This window comes from Acomys russatus, chromosome 20 (assembly GCF_903995435.1).
Source record: "Acomys russatus chromosome 20, mAcoRus1.1, whole genome shotgun sequence".
NCBI lineage: Eukaryota > Metazoa > Chordata > Mammalia > Rodentia > Muridae > Acomys > Acomys russatus.
This window is the reverse complement of record NC_067156.1, coordinates 9,943,570-9,962,315: the sequence shown is the minus strand read 5'-3', so window position 1 is coordinate 9,962,315 and position 18,746 is coordinate 9,943,570. Positions and strand designations below refer to the sequence as shown.

Sequence of the window (18,746 nt, the reverse complement as noted above, 5' to 3'; positions counted from 1 at the left end):
AAGTGTAATACATGGGACACCAACTTGTCTCTCTCAGACTTTTCTTACTCTTTCAAGCTCTTCATTTATTTCGATCTATTCTTTTCTTTTTACCCACAGACTTGATTCATTTTCTTTTTTTTTTTAAAGGAAAAAAATAACAAAATAAAATGGAAATGCACTGCTGGGACTTACCAGGAACAGTGGGGTTATCTCTCTGTCCACCACTGAGGTGATGTTGATTTCTCCAGTCCGAGGGTTGATGGTGAACACTCCATAAGGCGGCCGATCAATCCCCGCTCCAGAGATTCGATATGTTATCCTCTGGCTCACTTCACAGTCTGATCTAATCTACAAGAGAGATGCCTCAGATTGGGACCTTATTTCCATGCAGTGTAGTTTGAGATGAAGTATCATAACTGACCTTCTCCAAGCTCTATACACTAGTGAACAAAATGACATTAGCTCATGGGCTCATTGCAGGATTATACACGTGTGTGTGTGTGTGTGTGTGTGTCTATAGTTCCTGTCTGATGAATATATGTGCACAAAGTACATACATAGTTGATGTTTACTGTTATGTCTCTGATTTTACTTGCATACAGAGTCTGACCAAAATAAACCAACCAACCAACTAAACAAACCTCAACTCTCCAATGGATTTGTTTTATTTTATTTATCTAATTTTTAAATAAAGGTGTGTGTGTGTGTGTGTGTGTGTGCGCGCGCGCACGCATGTGCGTGCGTGCACATGCATGTGTATGTGTTTGTGTCTGTGTATCTCTGTGTGCAGGTGCCCATGGAGGCCATAGGCATAAGACTCTTTTGGATCCAGAATGCGAGGCAAGTGCAAGCCTCCTGAAATGGGTGTCCATAATGAAATTCAGGTCCTCTGCAAGAACAATTAGAGACTATTTAGCACTGAGCCATCTCTGCAGCCTGCCTTCCCTGCTTTTTATATTTGAAACAGCAGGGCCGAGCTTCACCCTTGCTGAAGATGACCTTGAATTCTGACCCTTCTACCTCCAGTCCCTCCAGAGCTGGAATCACAGGCTTGAATCACTATACCTGGTTTTGTGTAGTTCTAGGGATTTATGCATGGCAGGCAACATGCTGGTCTACATCCCCAGCATCTATTTAGTACTTTAAAAAATGAAATTTAGTTTATATTAGTATTGTTCTGCTTGGAATTGAGTTCGAGACTTATAAGGACATGTAAGTTAAGAACATCAGATGAAAAAGTGGTGCATAGGGACAAAAAAAATCACAAACAAAAATCTGCTATGCCACTCTATGCCAATAGATAGTGTAGCTAACAATCTGCCATGTGGATTTTGCTTTAATAGTTTTATTTCCATTGATCATAAATTTAAACACTATAATTTTTGAATGTTACCTTTAATAATGCAGACAAGAATATGTGTTAAAATCCTAAGATTTACTATCTAAACATCTCAGTTCAAGTAAGCTGGGGATATGTCTTTGGATTAGCTTAGTTCTGAAGATCTTTTCTACACAGCAGAAAAGCTAGCACTTTCCCCAAGGCAAATAAAAACTGACTTTGTCATGTAAGCTGCAAGCTAGCATTCTGAAGTCAGTCTCCCACTGTCATTAACTTGTGACATACACAGAGCACAGTGAGAAGAACACATAGACAAAGTCCGTCCATTCATGCTGGAGGTCCAAGTCCATCTTTCAGAATGACTTACCACAACCCTTCTCTTCTGTATCCTCCCCCAGCTTGGGATAGTTAATAGTGTCCTAGGGTTGGGAGTATGTCTCAGCCAGTAAAGCATGAGGACCAGTGTTTGATCTCCAGAAGCCCATTAAAGATGCTTGGGTATGGTGGCATGTGCTTGTAATCCAGGTGCACAGCAAGTGAAGACAGGCAGATCCCTGAGGTTCACAGCCCAGCTTAGACTAATTAGTGAGCTCCAGGTCGGGGAAAACAAGGTGCTCAATAGCACTGAGGAACACAGTTGAGGTCATTGGACGGCCTCACAGACACCATGTGTGTACCAACACACACATGAATGCATCTGCACACACACCACACGTACACATACATTAAAAAATAATATCTGAGCCACACAACCTAGTGGCAGCATGACATCTCTTTAAATCTCTGTGGGTTGGCAGATGTTGGCATAACGTTAGTGTGTAATTCAAATGCTGATTGTTGTATCCCCCATATTTGGTTGTAATCCTTGTTCTTAGAATCTCCTGTCTCAGTGTTGTGTAGACACTGCTCCCCAGTTGTCCCCTGATTGTCAATAAAGCAGCTTGCAGCCTGTCACTGAGCAGGGGAGAGAATAAGATTGGATTTCCTGATAGTCAGGGGAGGAGGAGTAAGAAGTAAGGGGATTGAGCCATGGGCAGAGATGCTTGAGAGATGAAAAGAAGATTCAGCTGGAGCAAAGAAAGAAAGAAAAAGCAAGTTACTTGGGGATTGTGGCAAGATGGAATTGGAATAACATAGAAGGTTAAGAACAGACTTAAATTTCTCAAGATTGTGCTGTAAAGCTTTATAAACAATTATAAAAGAGTCTCAATTATTTGTGTGATAGCCAGGTTAAGAGAGGCAAACACAGTTTTATAAAAATATCCTTCAACAGGCAGAGATTACAATTTCTTGAGATATTCCAGAGCTTTCCAAGTACAAATGCCCCTGCTATGAACTAAGGCCACCTCTACTTCCTCCATCACTCACTCTGGCAATTGGATTCCTCTTGGAGTTGTCCTCACCCTCCCGACAGGCTGCAGCAAACTTGATCCACTCCCGCTTTTGTCTTCTGACAGTCTGCCAGGTAGTGTTGCCATTTTCAATATCTAATTCTTTTACCTAAAGCAAAGAGATTCACGTTTTTCATGGCATTAGGGTACACTATACTTAGACAATTGCTTAACACTGTAAGATGTGTCCAGAGGAAATGATAAATTTAGGAAAATAGGAATTCATTTTCTGATTTGTAACTGTGGACAGACATAATCTTCCCACCCCTGATGAGATTGGAATGGTCCATATCTCTAGAAGATCCCATGGGAACAGGTTTTATTAGCTGTTCTGGGTGCTCTGATGATGGACTGTACTATAGAAATACATGTAGAGTAACATAGGAATAATAGTAAAAAAGGGTAGATTATTGAATCTACTCTTAAACCAAAGAATATTTTATAAGCCAATAACTTAACATTGGTGTTGATTTTGCATACTGATACAAAATAAGGTTATTTTTGCTTATATTAATATATTATTTTATATTAAGTCAAATTTAAAGTTACACACATATTTATATGTTTCAATTCTTGTATAAGGTATTGGATCTATACAACTCATTTATAAATACAGGTTTACTTACAGTCTTTCAAAAGCTGCTATTACAGATTATTTAGGATAATTAAGTCATGAAAGTTAATAGTTATTCAATCAAACTCATGATCATGTCAGATACTAGTCTAGTTTATTACAAAAATATACATCTTATGTTGAACATATAGCAAACAGCTAGTCACAAACAATGTTTGTCTCTTCAGATATGCTATAGATAAGTAGATAATGATTATGCACCATGTAAATGTGTACAAATAGATGGTCTTCAGAAACCCCAAAGACCTACAGAAAATGTCGTTTAAAGACATATTATTTTAAGGCTTCTCTGGCAATAAGAAATGTCATATCCACACACATGTTGCTCTACCTTTAAGGGTATATCTTGGTAACATTATATAAAGATTTTCCCTGTATCATTTTTAAAGCTATATGGACTTCTTGTATTCTTTGTAAAAAATAAAATAGTGATGAAAAGAGGAATTATACTAAAAAAAAAAAAAAAAAAAAAAAAAAAAAAAAAAAGAAATGTCATATCCTGGCAGCACCTCATTGACTTGAAAGAAGATGATAAACATTGAAGAACCTCTATTTGAAGATGGTTTCAAATGTGTCAAGCAAGCCACCAAAGAAAATGTCCTTGCTTCAAATACAGACAGAATGCTGTCTGAAATGAGCAAAACTTAGACACAGGCCAAGTCAACTGCTAAGTTCTACCAAGCCAAGGTAAGCAAGTCCTTCATAGTTCGTGCTTCACAAATATGACCGTTGGATATTCTGGGCCAGAAGGCTGAAGCTGATCCTCCATTGTTATAGAGAAATTTTGGGTGACTGTGTAGGCAGCTATTTGTCAAGTCTTAGTATTAGAAGCTACTTGCTTGCATTTTCTACATACTAATGTAATATTATTTCCTTCTCAAGTTATGATCGGGTTGAAGCCTAAATAGTGTAGAAGTTGCTAAGACAAGCTCTGAAAACCATGCCTAGGCATAGAAATCAGGACCTGCAGCTTTCCCGTTGCTACTTTAGCTTGGCTCTGGTTCTGTCTTTTACTTTTGTCAGGATAACTACAGTTTCTAATATTTCAAATTTTAATACGTGATGTGTTTTATCATCCAATTTTCTTTCCATTTTAAGTAGGGAGGATAGTTTTTATACCTTACCTCAATGAATAATTCACTGTTTACTCCAAGTACCACCTGCAACAGAAAGCAAAGTATTAGCAAACATTTGCATGATTTAAAGAAATCATAATTACGGAATTATGATGTTTCTTTACTACTTTTCAAATATATACAATTAGTGATGTAAAACACAATTGGTGTTAGAAGATAAGCAATATAATCTGCCTTAAAAGTCTTTTGAGCTTTGCAAGAGTACAGAAAGAAGGCTCTTGAGCTGAGGAGGTTGCTCAGTGGGTAAAAAGCTTTCTCTGCAAGGAGGAGGCCCTGGGTTCAGAGCCCCACACTTTATGAAAAGCTAGTCACAGTGGTGGTATATATCCATAACACCAGCCATAGGGAGGTAGAACTAGATGCCTGGGCTTGTTGGGAAACCAATCTAGCAAAAAAGAGAGCTCAAGGTTTAGTAGGAGACTCTATATTGAAAAATAAGGGCATTAACCTCTGGTCTACATACTACATACATACATGGGTGAACACACACACACACACACACACACACACACAGAGAGAGAGAGAGAGAGAGAGAGAGGGAGAGAGAGAGAGAGAGAGAGAGAGAGAGAGAGAGAGAGAGAGAGAGAGAGAGAGAGAGAGAGAGACATAGTCTCCAGTAAGATGAGTTGGAAAACTGGCTTCAACAGAGCCACGGCAGGTTCAAGCTGAGGAGAGCTTACTCAAGTTATCAAAATAGGCTGGAAGGAGGTCTCATAGAAGGGCAGGCCTTGAAAGGCTCTGCAAGAGGAAGATGTTTTTAATAAGAGAAATTGACGAGGAAGGACCATTTTCAGCCACAGGAGGACAAGAGCATAGGTGCTAAGTCACTGTATTTCAGAGGATTGGGTAGTGATAACTACCATTGTCAGGAAGGTAGGAAAACCATGGAGATAATGGTTGGAATGGCAACTGGGGGCAGATCATGAAGTACCTTTTGTAATAGATTTGGAGTTAAGAATGCACTGGGGATGACCAAAGTATCATCTTTAAATGTATCATTACTGTAAAAGGAAGAGGCATAACAAATGCTCAGGGCTGTGACATTTGAGAATTAGTGATTTCTTATGGAAGATAGAGAATGTGCTAAGCTAAGAGGATGGAGACACTAGCAGAAAGCTGATGAGACTTACGGGCAGAGGGAAGACTTGGGTGATTTCATGGAGTCAGCTTGCGTTTATGTGTTGGTGGAGGTACAGAAGTGGGAGATTGTTCTGGACAAAATAATGGGATTACAGAAACAAAATTTATCAGGAGAAGACTACTATAAAAACGTTGAGATAAGTCCCTCCTATTCATTGGTACTTCTAATATTGTCAACAAATATAAAATATGAAATCGTGATTTGTACAAAGGCTATTTTTAAGTGGAGTTGAAGAAAATGTGAATATTAAATGAAATGGTTTAAAAAGACCCAAAGACTCCAGTTGTAGTGGCACATGTCTATTGTCCTAGATTGTGGGAGGTGAAGGCAGCAGAGCCAGGAGTCCAGGGCTCTCTACTCAGCAGCAGAGCAAGTAAGAGGCTAGCCTGCCTTATGTGAAGTCCTCTGTCAAAAAAGGGGAAGACAAATCACAAAGAAAACCAAAACAGTGTAAAATGTGCAGACAAAAGAGATCATAAAAACAAATATCTCTCTGGAATGGAAAAATTAAAATATATGTTGTATGTATGACATAATGTGTTATGATGAAGAATACATACTTCATGTAGAAAAAGGTGTTACTGCACTGGGGACAAAGCTCAGTCAATAGACTGCTTGCTTAGCAGTCAATTCAATTGAGTCTATTAAATCAAAGCCTGGATTGGTTCTTGCTGCCATATGAAAGTGAGTGTGACAGTCACACTTGTAACCCAAGCACTCAGGAAATGGGTAGAGGAGGGTTGGAAGTTCAGTTTCACTCAGACCTATACAAGGCCAGCTTTTGGTACATAAGTAGATGAGTCCCTGTATTGACAAACAAGTTTACTAAAAAGTTCAAAACAGTGGAATAATGCAGTAAACACAGAAAACCACTATGAAGAATAGTTGGTGATACATTCCACACATGGCTGGGTCACATCTTTGGTGGTGAGCAGGCATGCAGAAGTGCTAGAGGAGACTTCAGTGGGTCTCTAGAGGTCTATGCTATGGAAGGAGACATGAAACTAAGAAAAAGAGGTAGGCCTATCTGGCATTCTTGAATCAGAAAACATTTGAGCTCAAACTTAGAAATAACACTGGGGCTATATCTCAGTGTTAGAGAGCATTTGACTACCATCCTCAGGATCTGGGGTTCAGTCTTTAGCAACACACATGGGAAACGGAAATAAACCCACTATTGTGTAGAGCTGATAAAGAGTCCATAGACACCCTGGGATGAGGAAGAACAGAATGAATAGTTCTTTTGTGTCTTGTCCAGTAGAACTTGGCAATCTCTGAGGGCTCTGCGAAGACTTGGGGTGATGGTAAGACACTATTGTGAACTCAAGAAGAGGAACTCAAGAACTGAGAACAGGTGGGACAGCTGACACAGACAGAGAGCAGATTCTGGCCAATGAGAGCTACTGCAGGAGAGGGTAGGACATGACAGGTCTTGGAACGGTGGATGAGCACAGAACGGCAACAGTAGAATTAGAAATTCATCAGTGGGGTGTTGAGTCTCCTCTTCATCCCCAGTCTCCTGCACATCGAATCTCATTAGACATTAATTAACAAAATGTCTAGGCCTGGGAGATCAAGGTCTAATGGGTGACACTATGCTTTGGTTGCACGGAGTGCACTATTTTATGACTATAGTCTTGATTCAAGGATAGAGTTTTGTTAGCAAAGCAGATCATTCTGGAAGTTATAAGGGAAAAACAAAACAGAATCTTACTATAGAGAGTAGCAATTTCCTTTGAAATTTTTTTTTTTGCAAACACATAAATATACAATTGTGGTTGTTTTGGTCAGAAGAAACTACACATATAATTTTACAATTTGCTTTTTGTACACAGTGATTATTGTAGTAAGGTTCTGAGTCAAGATATCTGCTTTGGTGGCTGCCTTATCTATCACATTCCTAACTATTTGTTTATTTTGGTCAGTGGGAAATTAGGGCAACTAAGCACTACATACACACAGTGAAAACTACAGACTAAATATAAAATCTAGTTTCCAGCTGGAGGACCCACCTAGGTATTATTAGATCAATGACCTCAGCATGTGAGATCATTACCTAGAAAAATTTGGGGAGATGACTCTGTGGCTAAGTTTCTTGCCCCTCCCCCCCCCAAGTATGAGAACCTGTGCTCAATTTCATGTCAAAACCTATGTTACAAGTCAGGTATGGTGGTGTAGGTTTGTAATCCCGAGGGTGGTGACATGGGTAGAAGAGACAGATGGAGCCCTAGAAGTTTACTCACCAGCTAGCATAGCGACCTGATGAATTCCAGGCCAATGAGAGATCTTGTCTCTTAACAAGTAGCAGGAATCAAAGGAACAACACCTGGCCTTGTCCTCTGACTTCCATGTTCACACACACACACACACACACACACACACACACACACACACGTAACCCCTCACACAAACACATGTATGAACAGACATGTGCTCACATGTAGTCCCACACAGACATGTGTAAAACTCCCTACCCCAGTTGAAAACTCCTGTCTTCTTCATCAGCAGCATCACACTCTTTCCTCTGTCTTCTCCCTTTGCTCTTTTCGTGAATGTTTCCCTCCTCCCTTCCTGACACTATCTCTGGCTTGACAGAACCACAGGAGCATCCCCACCCACATTTGGAAGACATGTGGAGCTGGGAGCTTCAGAGCTATAATCAACCAATAGTCTAATTTAACTTGAAAGAAGAAAGAATGAGTCTTAGCTGGGTCCTGCTTAAAAAAATCAAGTAGAGATTTGCCAGGTAATTTTCACTTTGCAGTGAAAACAATCTCACCCTGGTTTCTGCTGCCTCCAAGCCTGCGAGGTTAATACCGGATTTATTCAGTGTTGGGACAGCAAGTGAATGTGGCTCTGTTCTGCTAATTAGGATTTTTATTCCACACCTTAAGGTGTTTTTGAATCATCTAGTATTGTTTTATCAAATTGCTTTAAGATCGTTCTGAATTCTGGTGATGTATTTGTGCCCCATGCTCTTGATCAGCATGTGTGCCGACTACTTCCACTACCTTTCCGCTGTCCTTCAGAGTTTTCACTCATGAACCCTAACAATATTTGAAATGACGGGTGCTCGGATGTGCTTCCTCAGTTCTCTCTATAGTGGGTGATAACTACATTTGCTCATTGTAAGATCACAGCATTAAAAAGGGTAAATTCTCACCTATTACAAACATTGAAAGCTTAAAATAATATTTATATAATTTTAAGGATGGGCAACTAGAGTCTAGATGCCCCTACCTCTTGATGAGTAAGTACTTTAAGAGTTGGAGTTTGTTTAGTTTCTGCCTTTTCCTTAACTTCAGTGTCCTGTTTCTATTGAGCTAATTGATTGGATTAAGTTTACAATTATAAAAAGCAGTATGATTAACCAACAATATGCAAATATGGAGATTTTGATGGAAAAGAACTAAATGTAGAAAGCAAAATGTCTTGCTAAGGATGAATGGATCTGTCCAAAACTCATTTTGGATAAGCCTATTTATTATTAGAATTAAACAGGGTTCAAGCTGTGAACAACGGCTATAGGCTCCCAGAAAGCTGGAGAATTACCTTGCCTGGAAAAGTCACCTTTTCAGAACGTATGTGGGCCAGTCATTCTCTGATGTGGCTTGGCTAGAAAAGCGGCCTAAAAGACGCCCACATACAAGGGAACTGGATGAACCAGTTGTCATAATGGTAGGACATTAGCAAAGGGAGTTAGAGGCACCTGCTGTTGAAGGAGCAAAATACCTGGAGAAGTGTGGGCTTTCTAACTGAGTTAGTTTCTGTGGGCCTCAGTAGTGAGACAGCTCTTTATCTACTCTTCTTTAGGTGTCCTTATTTTGTACTGAATTGTATTTTTGAGGAAACATTTTAGGTTAGATTATGCCATCTCCCATATAGCTATACTAATTTGTGAGAATGCAGTAAAATGTAAAGCCCATGGGGGCAACAAAGAAAGGACAACAGAGCCGGGCGTGGTGGTGCACACCTTTAAACCCAGCACTCGGGAGGCAGAGGCAGGTGGACCTCTGTGAGTTCGAGGCCAGCCTGGTATACAAAGTGAGTCCAGGACAGCCAAGGCTACACAGAGAAACCCTGTCTCGAAAACAAACAAACAAACAAACAAAAAAAGAAAATAAAAGAAAAAAGAAAGGACAACAGATTCTGAGATGCATCAGACACCGTAAGAGAAGCATGTCCCAGGTTGGAAATATACTCAAGGTGTGGAGGGAGTGGATTTTAGTGCAACTGAAAGAATTTTGGTCTTGAAGAATTGCATTCGATCTTAAACGGTCTGAATAAGTGCTGGCTCATTTTCCTCCTGAACATTGTTTTTTTAATTTGCAGTGCTTTTACTTTTCAGACTCTCTTGAAATAACTTCATTAACTGTAAAATGCTTTGTTACTTTAAGGTAACAGAATGGCAGCACCGCGGCAGACAGTACCCTACAGAGCCAACTCGGCCTTGTCTCTGTTTAAGGCACTCAAGCTCGTTGTGAAATCCATTATCTGCCTACCAGTGAGTGGGTGGCAAATGGCTAATGTGATGTATCAAGGTGACTATTGGAGGCTGAATCTAGTCATTCACTAAATGGGTTTTGCTGACAAAAATAATTGACAGGCAATGTCCTCTGTATACATGGCAAGTTGTGATGTCAAATACCAAAGGAACTGTAAAATCTACAACATTCCATTCCTATCTAGTTTTTAGCAAATATCAGAAATTTGGGGGGCCTTGTGTTTTCTTTCAATATTTGTTCCCAGACTATCTGGCGATTTTATATAAACATTATTACCTGGGCTCATTTCAATATTAAAACACATTATTCCCTTATATTCTGTATCTTATATTTATATCTAAAATAATACCCAACTGAATAAGACTTTTCCACCATCTCTATGACTTTCTTTTTGAAGTCAGTTTTGAAGTTACTTGTACATCCAGGACCAACTTATTAATGAGCAGTTCTTCCTCAAATAATGCTCATAAAAATTATTGAGTAAAGCACTTACCATCTTCCTAGGCATATGGTGCAGATGCCAAGTTCAAGCCTAATTATACTACTTTTGTTTGTAATTGAAGGTATAGCGAGTGCTGGCCTTTTCCCTTGTAAGCCATGTAATTTTCTATGTAGAAAGGAAGGACAAACAGTTCTCATGGAAGTAATGTTCTGGGACTTAATGCTGGCCCCTCCTGTCTCACAGCCTGTCATCAGAACTGGTCTATGTCAGTAGGGAATTCCAGCTGCCATAGCTTTGGGAACAGGAAGGAAATGTGACCACAGCCTGGTCAGTGGTCTAGGTGCACCATGAAGAACTTTCCCCTGTGTACTTAGGCTCCAGGAAGGAGCAGTAAAACCCGGTATTTAGGTTGCAGGATGTTCTTAAAGGAAGAGAAATATCTTCTAAAAATAAAAAGCAGGCAGGGCACATGCCTTTAATCCCAGCACTCAGGAGATAGAGACAGGTGGAGCTCGGTGAGTTCCAGGCCAGCCTGATCTAGAGCTAGTTCCAGGCCAGCCAAGGATACACAAAGAGACTTTATTTTGAAAAACCAAAACCAAAATAACCACCACCAAACCCCAAACAAACAAAAAACAAAGAAACAAAAATGAAAAGCATTTTAGTCTAAAAAGCCATGAAATATTTTTAGAGCTGGATTGTGTGTGTGTGTGTGTGTGTGTGTGTGTGTGTGTGTGTATGTACACATCTGCATCTCCCTCTTTGTGTGCTATATGTTCACGTGTATGTGTGCACATGGTATATTCATGTGCCTGGGAGCCAGAGGTCAAGCCTGGGTTTTGCTACTCACGATTGCCACCCCCTCTTGTTTTCTGAGTCTTTCAAGTGTCCTGGAACGCACTGATTCAGAGAGGCTGCATGGCCACTGTGCCCGAGGGATTAGGGCAGGATTTTTATCCTGCAACTCTCTCTGGAGGTAGATATTATTGGAAGAGCTGTTCTCAAGCTAGAGACTGTAGTATGGTAGCAAATCTAGGTATCTGTGAGGATATAAAAATTATTCTTATGTAAAATCGCTGCCCTAAAACATGCAACAAGTTGAAGGTGAAAATATAAAATTGTCCAGTTGTCTTATAAAATATATGTACTATATACAAGTCTTTAGCCACTTACACCACCATCACTACCAACCACCACTACCAAAATAAAATGTTGGCTTTAGATCCAGCAGTCTGTGGGGTGATGGGATGAGGATACTATAGCCTCTGCGAACTAAACCAAACATTTACCACTTTCTAGGGTTGGCTATTTAGTACAAAGGGAAATCCAGACAATGTGCTTTTTCCACCTATCATTGTATTTCTAAGAGTTTGCTTGCCAATTTTTTAATGACCAATTGGGTTCTATGTACCAGCATAATGCTGTTTTCGGTGAGGGCTAAATTAATGAGGTTAGGCTAGCTCTAAGTATAATTAAAAATTTTTTTTTTCGAGACAGGGTCTCTTTGTGTAGCCTTGGCTGTCATGGACTCACTTTGTAGACCAGCCTGGCCTTGAACTCACAGTGATCCACCTGCCTCTGCCTTCTGAGTGCTGGGATTAAAGGCGTGCGCCACCGCCTCCTGGCTGTATAATTTAAATTTTAATGCCTATTTTCAACTTAGGGTAAGATAATATTACCTGCTTCATCACCTACATATTTTACTCTCCAGGAACCAGGGTGTTTGCTTGGAATGTTTACATCTCATTTGTAGAATGCTTGGTCACTGTATGTGGATAATAATTCTTATCTGATCAATGGCTACTTTTTATGATCTTATTAACTCTTTAAAATATAGGCCTCATTTGGCTAATCACTGTCCAACCTCTGGTGATCCTTGCCTAATAAAATGTATACAGCCTGTAGCATTGCCCACCTCTTTTGATTCTCCAGGCAAATTTGTGAAAACCAAATTCTATAGCCAGACATGAACTACTACTGGGTAAGATGTTGATAGCAGTAATTAGAGAATTCCAGAGCTTCTATTGTGGAAGCAACTTAGTGACATCATGTCTAAGTGCACAGTCTCCACGGGGCACAATAAAGCTCTGGGAGAACAGATTGCTTTCCCAAAGCTACACAACGTCTTTGAAGGGAACCATGACTCAAACGTGGGGCAGCTGAGTCTTGGTCAGAGTCAATTGTTCCTCGCCTCTTCATCCGGTTTATGGCTGAAGAACCTGATGAACACCCTTAGGAGAGAAATCGCAAAGCACCCTGTGCTGAAGTGAAACACCTCCACTGAAACCTCCAGGTTTGAGCTGTCTGTCAAAACCTTGTTGTAGGTACAAGAATTTCTTATGGCTGAGAACTAGCTGACACAAAGGCGGTAGCTGAGAGGTTGCCACGCCTACATCAGTGTAAGTTGCAGTGATGCCCTAGACAGGCTTTGATTTAGTTAATGAGAAAAGGGACACAGCTCAATGGCAGGAAACTAAACACAAGTAGGAAGAACACATAGTTCCATGTAGATTGTTCTCAGTCATTTGCACTTGTCTGTCTTGACCCATGCTAGACAGCTCTACTTCCCATTTGCAGACATTAAGGGAGCTGTGGCAAATGGGTAAGCACCTACTTCTCTCACAGTTATCACGGAAGCCTAACACAGAAATTTCAGTTTCTGGAAGAAGTGAAAAAGAAGCAAGCCTCAGTGACCACTAAGACTACCATGGAAAAATAAACTGGCACTACCCAAGAGAGATCCTTAGAACCGGAATCATGATATACTCATTCTAGATCAAAGAAACAAATGAACTCTTCAATTAAACAATTTTTATCATTAAACATGCCTGTGCAGAAAGCAATAAGCCAGGTTGGTTGAATGCTTATACATGGCGTCTAATATCTGGACAGGCGTAATTTTCCTTGCCCCCCACCCCCAAAGGTACAGTACAGCAGAAACGTAAAAACAGCTCACAAAGCTGTAGCAAGGAGAGCATACTGACACTTGAGTCTAGCTACGAAGTACCCAGGAGCTTCTGGAATTTTCTTTCAGGCCCTTTTCCATCCAATGTTGTTGTTGTTGTTGTTGCTGTTTTTACTGGACATTGTTATAGGGCATCACACCGATACTTGGCATTTTCTTGAATAAGTTTTTAAAAGGAACGTTTTAATAATCTGTCTCCTAAATGGAGGATAGAATGTTCCACCTCTGTTCTCATGTTCCCTTTCCATCTTGGGCTCTGTGCCCTTGGGCAGTGTTGGAGCCTCTGCAATACGTCCAGTCCATCGCAACACAAACTCTAGAACAAACTTACGGTGCCAACTGGTCAACGATGTGTCCAGCCATGACTATTAAAAACAGTGTTCTGAGGAACCCAGAGAATGCCACTTGCCTGAGATAGCATGGTGTCATGTTGAAAGTTTCTGTAAGCGTGCACATGTGGACGTTACTGAGAAACTGACAGACAACAAGGTATTTGATTTTTTTTTTGAAAAAATGCCTTTCTCTCTTATCTATATCTTATTTGTAAGATGCACTTTGACTTATTTGCTCTGTCATCTGATCATCAGTTGACTTAAGTCCAATCCATTCTAAGCTGTCTTAATTGAGTTTCTGATCAAAATTTCCTAATTGACAATAGTTTGATTCCTTTTCCATCCCAATCTTAGAGACATGGAATTAGAAGTAGTTTTCTTCCTTCTTTCAAGGGTATGAGAGGCTGGTTGTTTTCAGGGTGGGGAGCGGTCCATATCTAGACCACCTCAGAGTGGGACAGAAGTAATTCTAAATCCCAAACATAAGTGTTTGCTTTAAATAAGTAGATCATTTAAATCTTTCTGGCCTGTAGGAATGCTTTTGTAATGTGACTTAAATGTTTCATAAGTAGTTGCAACATAATTTTGGCACAGTTAACAATCCTTTACTTTGCAAGAAACTCACAGGGAAATAACTGTTTGTCAGAATTGGGCTTGATTAACTTTTGCTCCCTTCAAATTTCAAGCCCTTGGAACTTTTACAGCAACCTGTCTAATTTAAGTATAAATAAAAAGAAGCACAATTTTTCAAATGTCCAAGTATGAAGCTTAGAAATTCCCTAGTGTCAACTCTGATTTGATGACATACTGAGGTAAACTTAATTCAGCCCCATTCTCAGCCCCATTTCTCCATCTCATTTAGTGCCCCAAGCCACAGAGAGCTCTTGGGGACCTACAGAGACGGAACTTCTTGCTCTACCTTTGCAGAAAGCAGATTAAAAATAAGAAAGTCAATGTAGAAAGCTGAGGGTAGACAGAAAAAAACTGGATCTTTTCTTCCCAGACCCCAAATTTCCACTTACCATGAACAGGATCAGAAGGCAAATATTTCTGACGAGAAGCCAATCCATTTCTTGAGTCTCTCTTGTCCTTGAACCTCAGTGAGAGTCAGTTTTAGTCCTCGTGTTCCAAATCCCAAATTAGTCTTTGCAGCAGGATGCGCTTGAAGATGTTCTGTCAGGAGGGCATGGATGATAACTGTGGTGCTCCCTGGCCAGAGGATGAAGATACTCTATAATGACTCTGTTTCTCCACCCCAAACTCCTGATCTGGTCTGGAAGGCTGGCATTGTTTGGGCTCTGGGTAAGAACTTAGACACACCTTGATTCTTATTGCAATGAAACCCTTTGTTGGACACCAAAGAAAAATCTTACAGAGCGAGGGCAAGATTTACAGGGAAGATACCCAATGAATAATAAATTACTCACAACATAAAAAATAATTAAAATGCTAGGGCCTATCATCATGGTGAATAAAATTAGAAGGCTCCTTCTGACTGCCAACATTGTAAAAGCAAAATTACATAGACCAACAAAACACAGATACACAGACACACACACACAGATACACACACACACACACAGATACACACACACACACACACACACACACACACACACACACACACACACGTCCACTACACAACCAGTTTCAAGCAATGGAACCTTTAGCAGAGGATAGTGTGAGAAGGCACCAGGCCAGAGACCCTGAGAGGGAGGAAGAATAATGAAATTCTCTTTTTTTTGGTGGTTTCTGCTTTCCACTGAAGAAGTCCCATGCTTGAAAGGCAATGTCAATTTTAAAGACTTCCTGGAATGAGCGTTTAAGTTGAAGAGAGTCTTATTTATCTGGTGTTTCCAAACACAAACATCTATGATGCAATGGAATTGAGTTTTCTTACTGCTCAGCACATTTGCATGAGAAATTGATTCCAATTTCAAGCCAGCTAATTAAGTAGAGGTAATATGACACACACACACACACACACACACACACACACACACACACACACGAGGGATGTATTTTTAATTATCACACATATTTATTAAGAAGCTGAGCTTAGAAATTATATTACTTAGGAGAAAACAAAAACCAAAGTAGTATCCAGATCATTTTGATGGTTATTTTCCTCTTTTAATTTTTTTCTTCCTCTTTGTGAGAACACATCTTGAATGGAGTGTAGTCTCTAATGGAAAAAAAATGCAGTTTGGCAGCCACACTGAAAACATAGAAAGAAAATGCAATTAAATGTTCTCTAATTGCTAATCTAACCTGACTGGGGAGTTTCAAAGGGAAATGGCATCTTCTGTCCCCCGTCACTTTAGTGTAGACGCTGCTAGGCAGATTAATGGAGTATTTGAAGAAGTGCTTGGTGTCTTGAGAAACTTAGCTTAACAGTTGTGGAGGTACAGGGCAGAGCACAGGCAATTAGCAGGCTGGTGTGGTATGCCCAGATGAAGAGAGGTGGATTATATGTCTGAAATGCTTTTAGGAAAGACAGAAAGGAGTCTTGTTCCCATAGTGGGAAAAAAATTAATCATTACAAAGAGGCAGTATTAAAGACACCCATCAAAGTGAAGCTTAAATTTTAGAGTATCTGCGTAGGTCAAAGTTATGTAAAGCAAACAAATAAAGCATGTTTGGTATCAGCTTTAAAATGCTTCTTCAGAGAGCCCCAAGTTATTTGAAGGTAGGTGCTATGGATTCCTTAAAAATGAATTTAAAAATATTTTATTAATTTATTCATGTTACATCTAAATTGTTAGCACATCCCTTGTATCCTCCAATTCCTCCCTCCCTCCTACTTCCTGCCTACTCTCCTCCCCTATGACTGTGACTGAGGGAACCTCCTCCCCCTGTATATGCTCATCGGGTATCAAGTCTCTTCTTGGTAGCCTGCTATCCTTCCTCTGAGTGCCAACAGGCCCCCCCATCAAGGGGACGTGGTCAAATATGGGGCACCAGAGTTTGTGTGAAAGTCAGTCCCCACTCTCCACTCAAAAGTTTTCTAATCAGGGCGCCAACTGCGCTGTCTCAACAAGTAGTTGAAAGGACAAAAGACGCCAGCTTGAAATCAGCATAATTTATAATTTATTTCAGTGGGACTTAAATTGGAGAGCAGGCCCTTGAATTGACATGATGATGTTTGGGGTAGATTGTATAGAACAGCACTTGGAGGGGACTTACTAACCCACGGCTATGTGTTTTATACAGGTCCTTAAACCTAAGCATGAAGGAATAACTTCGTATACCCGAGTAACTATTTAAAGAGATTCTTTTATCATTGTTTTATGTGGAAATGAGCTTTCATTGTTTTTCATTTTCATGGTGTGTGTGTGTGTGTATGTGTATGTGTGTGTGTGCGTGCACGTGTGTAGAATCTTGGAATATATTACACCTGTAGCTATCAGGCAAGGTGTTTTTCATTTATTTAGAGACTAGAGCAGTACCCACTTTCCACTAGCAGTATGTATGGCCTGTTACTGATGGCAGTAAACTGTGGATTCTTTGGACACAGGAAATGTCCTTTTATTCTCAGTGTGTGGGAAGTTCACATGATGTCACAAACTGGAGACCATGTGTAAGCAACAGTGGAAATGATTCTTTCCAACCCACTATGTCAACCTTTTCATTGGTTATAACTTCGTTGTGGCCTTTTAAAAATTATTTATTCACAAGGCATTTGGTTTAGTTTGAAATGAGATAGCGAGGATTTGTGTTAGTGCATGTTGCATGTGAGATAGCCCTTGGCTATCAATCCAGTGTATGTTTCTAACTTTAGAGACACATTGTCAACACATATGCAGATGATTTGTATCTCAGAAATTTAGGATGCAAGGCTGCTTAATATGTGAGTCATAGAAGTACAGGAGAATGTAACGTGTCTCAAATGACTGGACTTCTAAACTTAATTTAATGTAGTGGGCACACTTCTTTTATTAACTAGCTAGTCTGACATGGTTCCTGAATATAAAACATGTTTTGGTCTTCTCAGATAGGGAACACCAGAGGCTGTTGGAAGATATTTAGAAATTTCAGGATTCAACTATTGTGCTCTGGGGGTAGCAACCAAAAATTAATATAGGAAGACTTAAATCTTTAAATTATTCTTCTTATACTAATTAATTGTGTGTGTGTGTGTGTGTGTCTGTGTGTATCTGTGTGTGCCATGGCACACATATGGAGATCAGAGGACAACCTGAGGGAATCAGGTCTACCATTTTACCCTGTAGGTCCTAGGAATCTAGAATTAAAACTCAGGTCATCAAGCTTGGTCAGTCACCTTGGCAGGCTGTGTAACGCTTGACTGCCATGAGAACCTGAGGGGTTCTGGTGAAGGCCGATGTCACTGCAGAAGGCGAGGTGCCAAGAGGTTTCACGTGAACTGATGGTTATGCACTGTGGGTGAGCCAGAACATAAAAAAGAACCAAGGGAAAAGAGAGAAACCAGCATCCGGAGGCCACAATGATGATTTTCTATTTGTGATTTCTTCCAGACCTCAAGGTAATCTAAGCTGCTGTGTCTTGTTAATGTGTGTTGTTGAAATTTCCATTCTTGAGCCAGCTAATGCAGTAGGGTTATTTTATTTTATTTTATCTAGGCAATATTGAATTAGAGTAATTCTATTCTTCTGAAAAAATTTAATGCAATCAGTGTATTTGTGTCCCATTGTTTTTCACAGGAGAAAACCATTATTACTAGTTTTTATTATTGTTGTTTAAATGTCTGATGGAAAGGCATATTTTACATGTGTTCTTTTACTGAAAAGTTGGTAAGGTTTTCTATCTTCAGAAATGCAATTCATAGAATGAATTTAAAGAAGCAAACAACAGAAGTAAGTACGAGATCATTTGGTTGTGCTTCTACATTTGTAACTCT

At 39.9% G+C, this 18,746-nt stretch overlaps 1 protein-coding gene across 1 annotated transcript in view; it reads right to left on the bottom strand.

Moving 5' to 3' along the window:
- Dsg4 (desmoglein 4) overlaps window positions 1–15,220 on the bottom strand; it is a 35,499-nt gene extending 20,279 nt beyond the window's left edge. The window contains exons 1-4 of the mRNA XM_051163577.1: window positions 14,890–15,220; window positions 4,471–4,506; window positions 2,690–2,821; window positions 175–330 (exon numbers count right to left, since the gene is read on the bottom strand). Coding sequence (XP_051019534.1) covers window positions 175–330; window positions 2,690–2,821; window positions 4,471–4,506; window positions 14,890–14,937 — 372 coding nt within the window. The 5' untranslated portion in view covers window positions 14,938–15,220. The remainder of the gene's footprint in view (window positions 1–174; window positions 331–2,689; window positions 2,822–4,470; window positions 4,507–14,889) is intronic.
- Window positions 15,221–18,746: the final 3,526 nt, after the last annotated feature.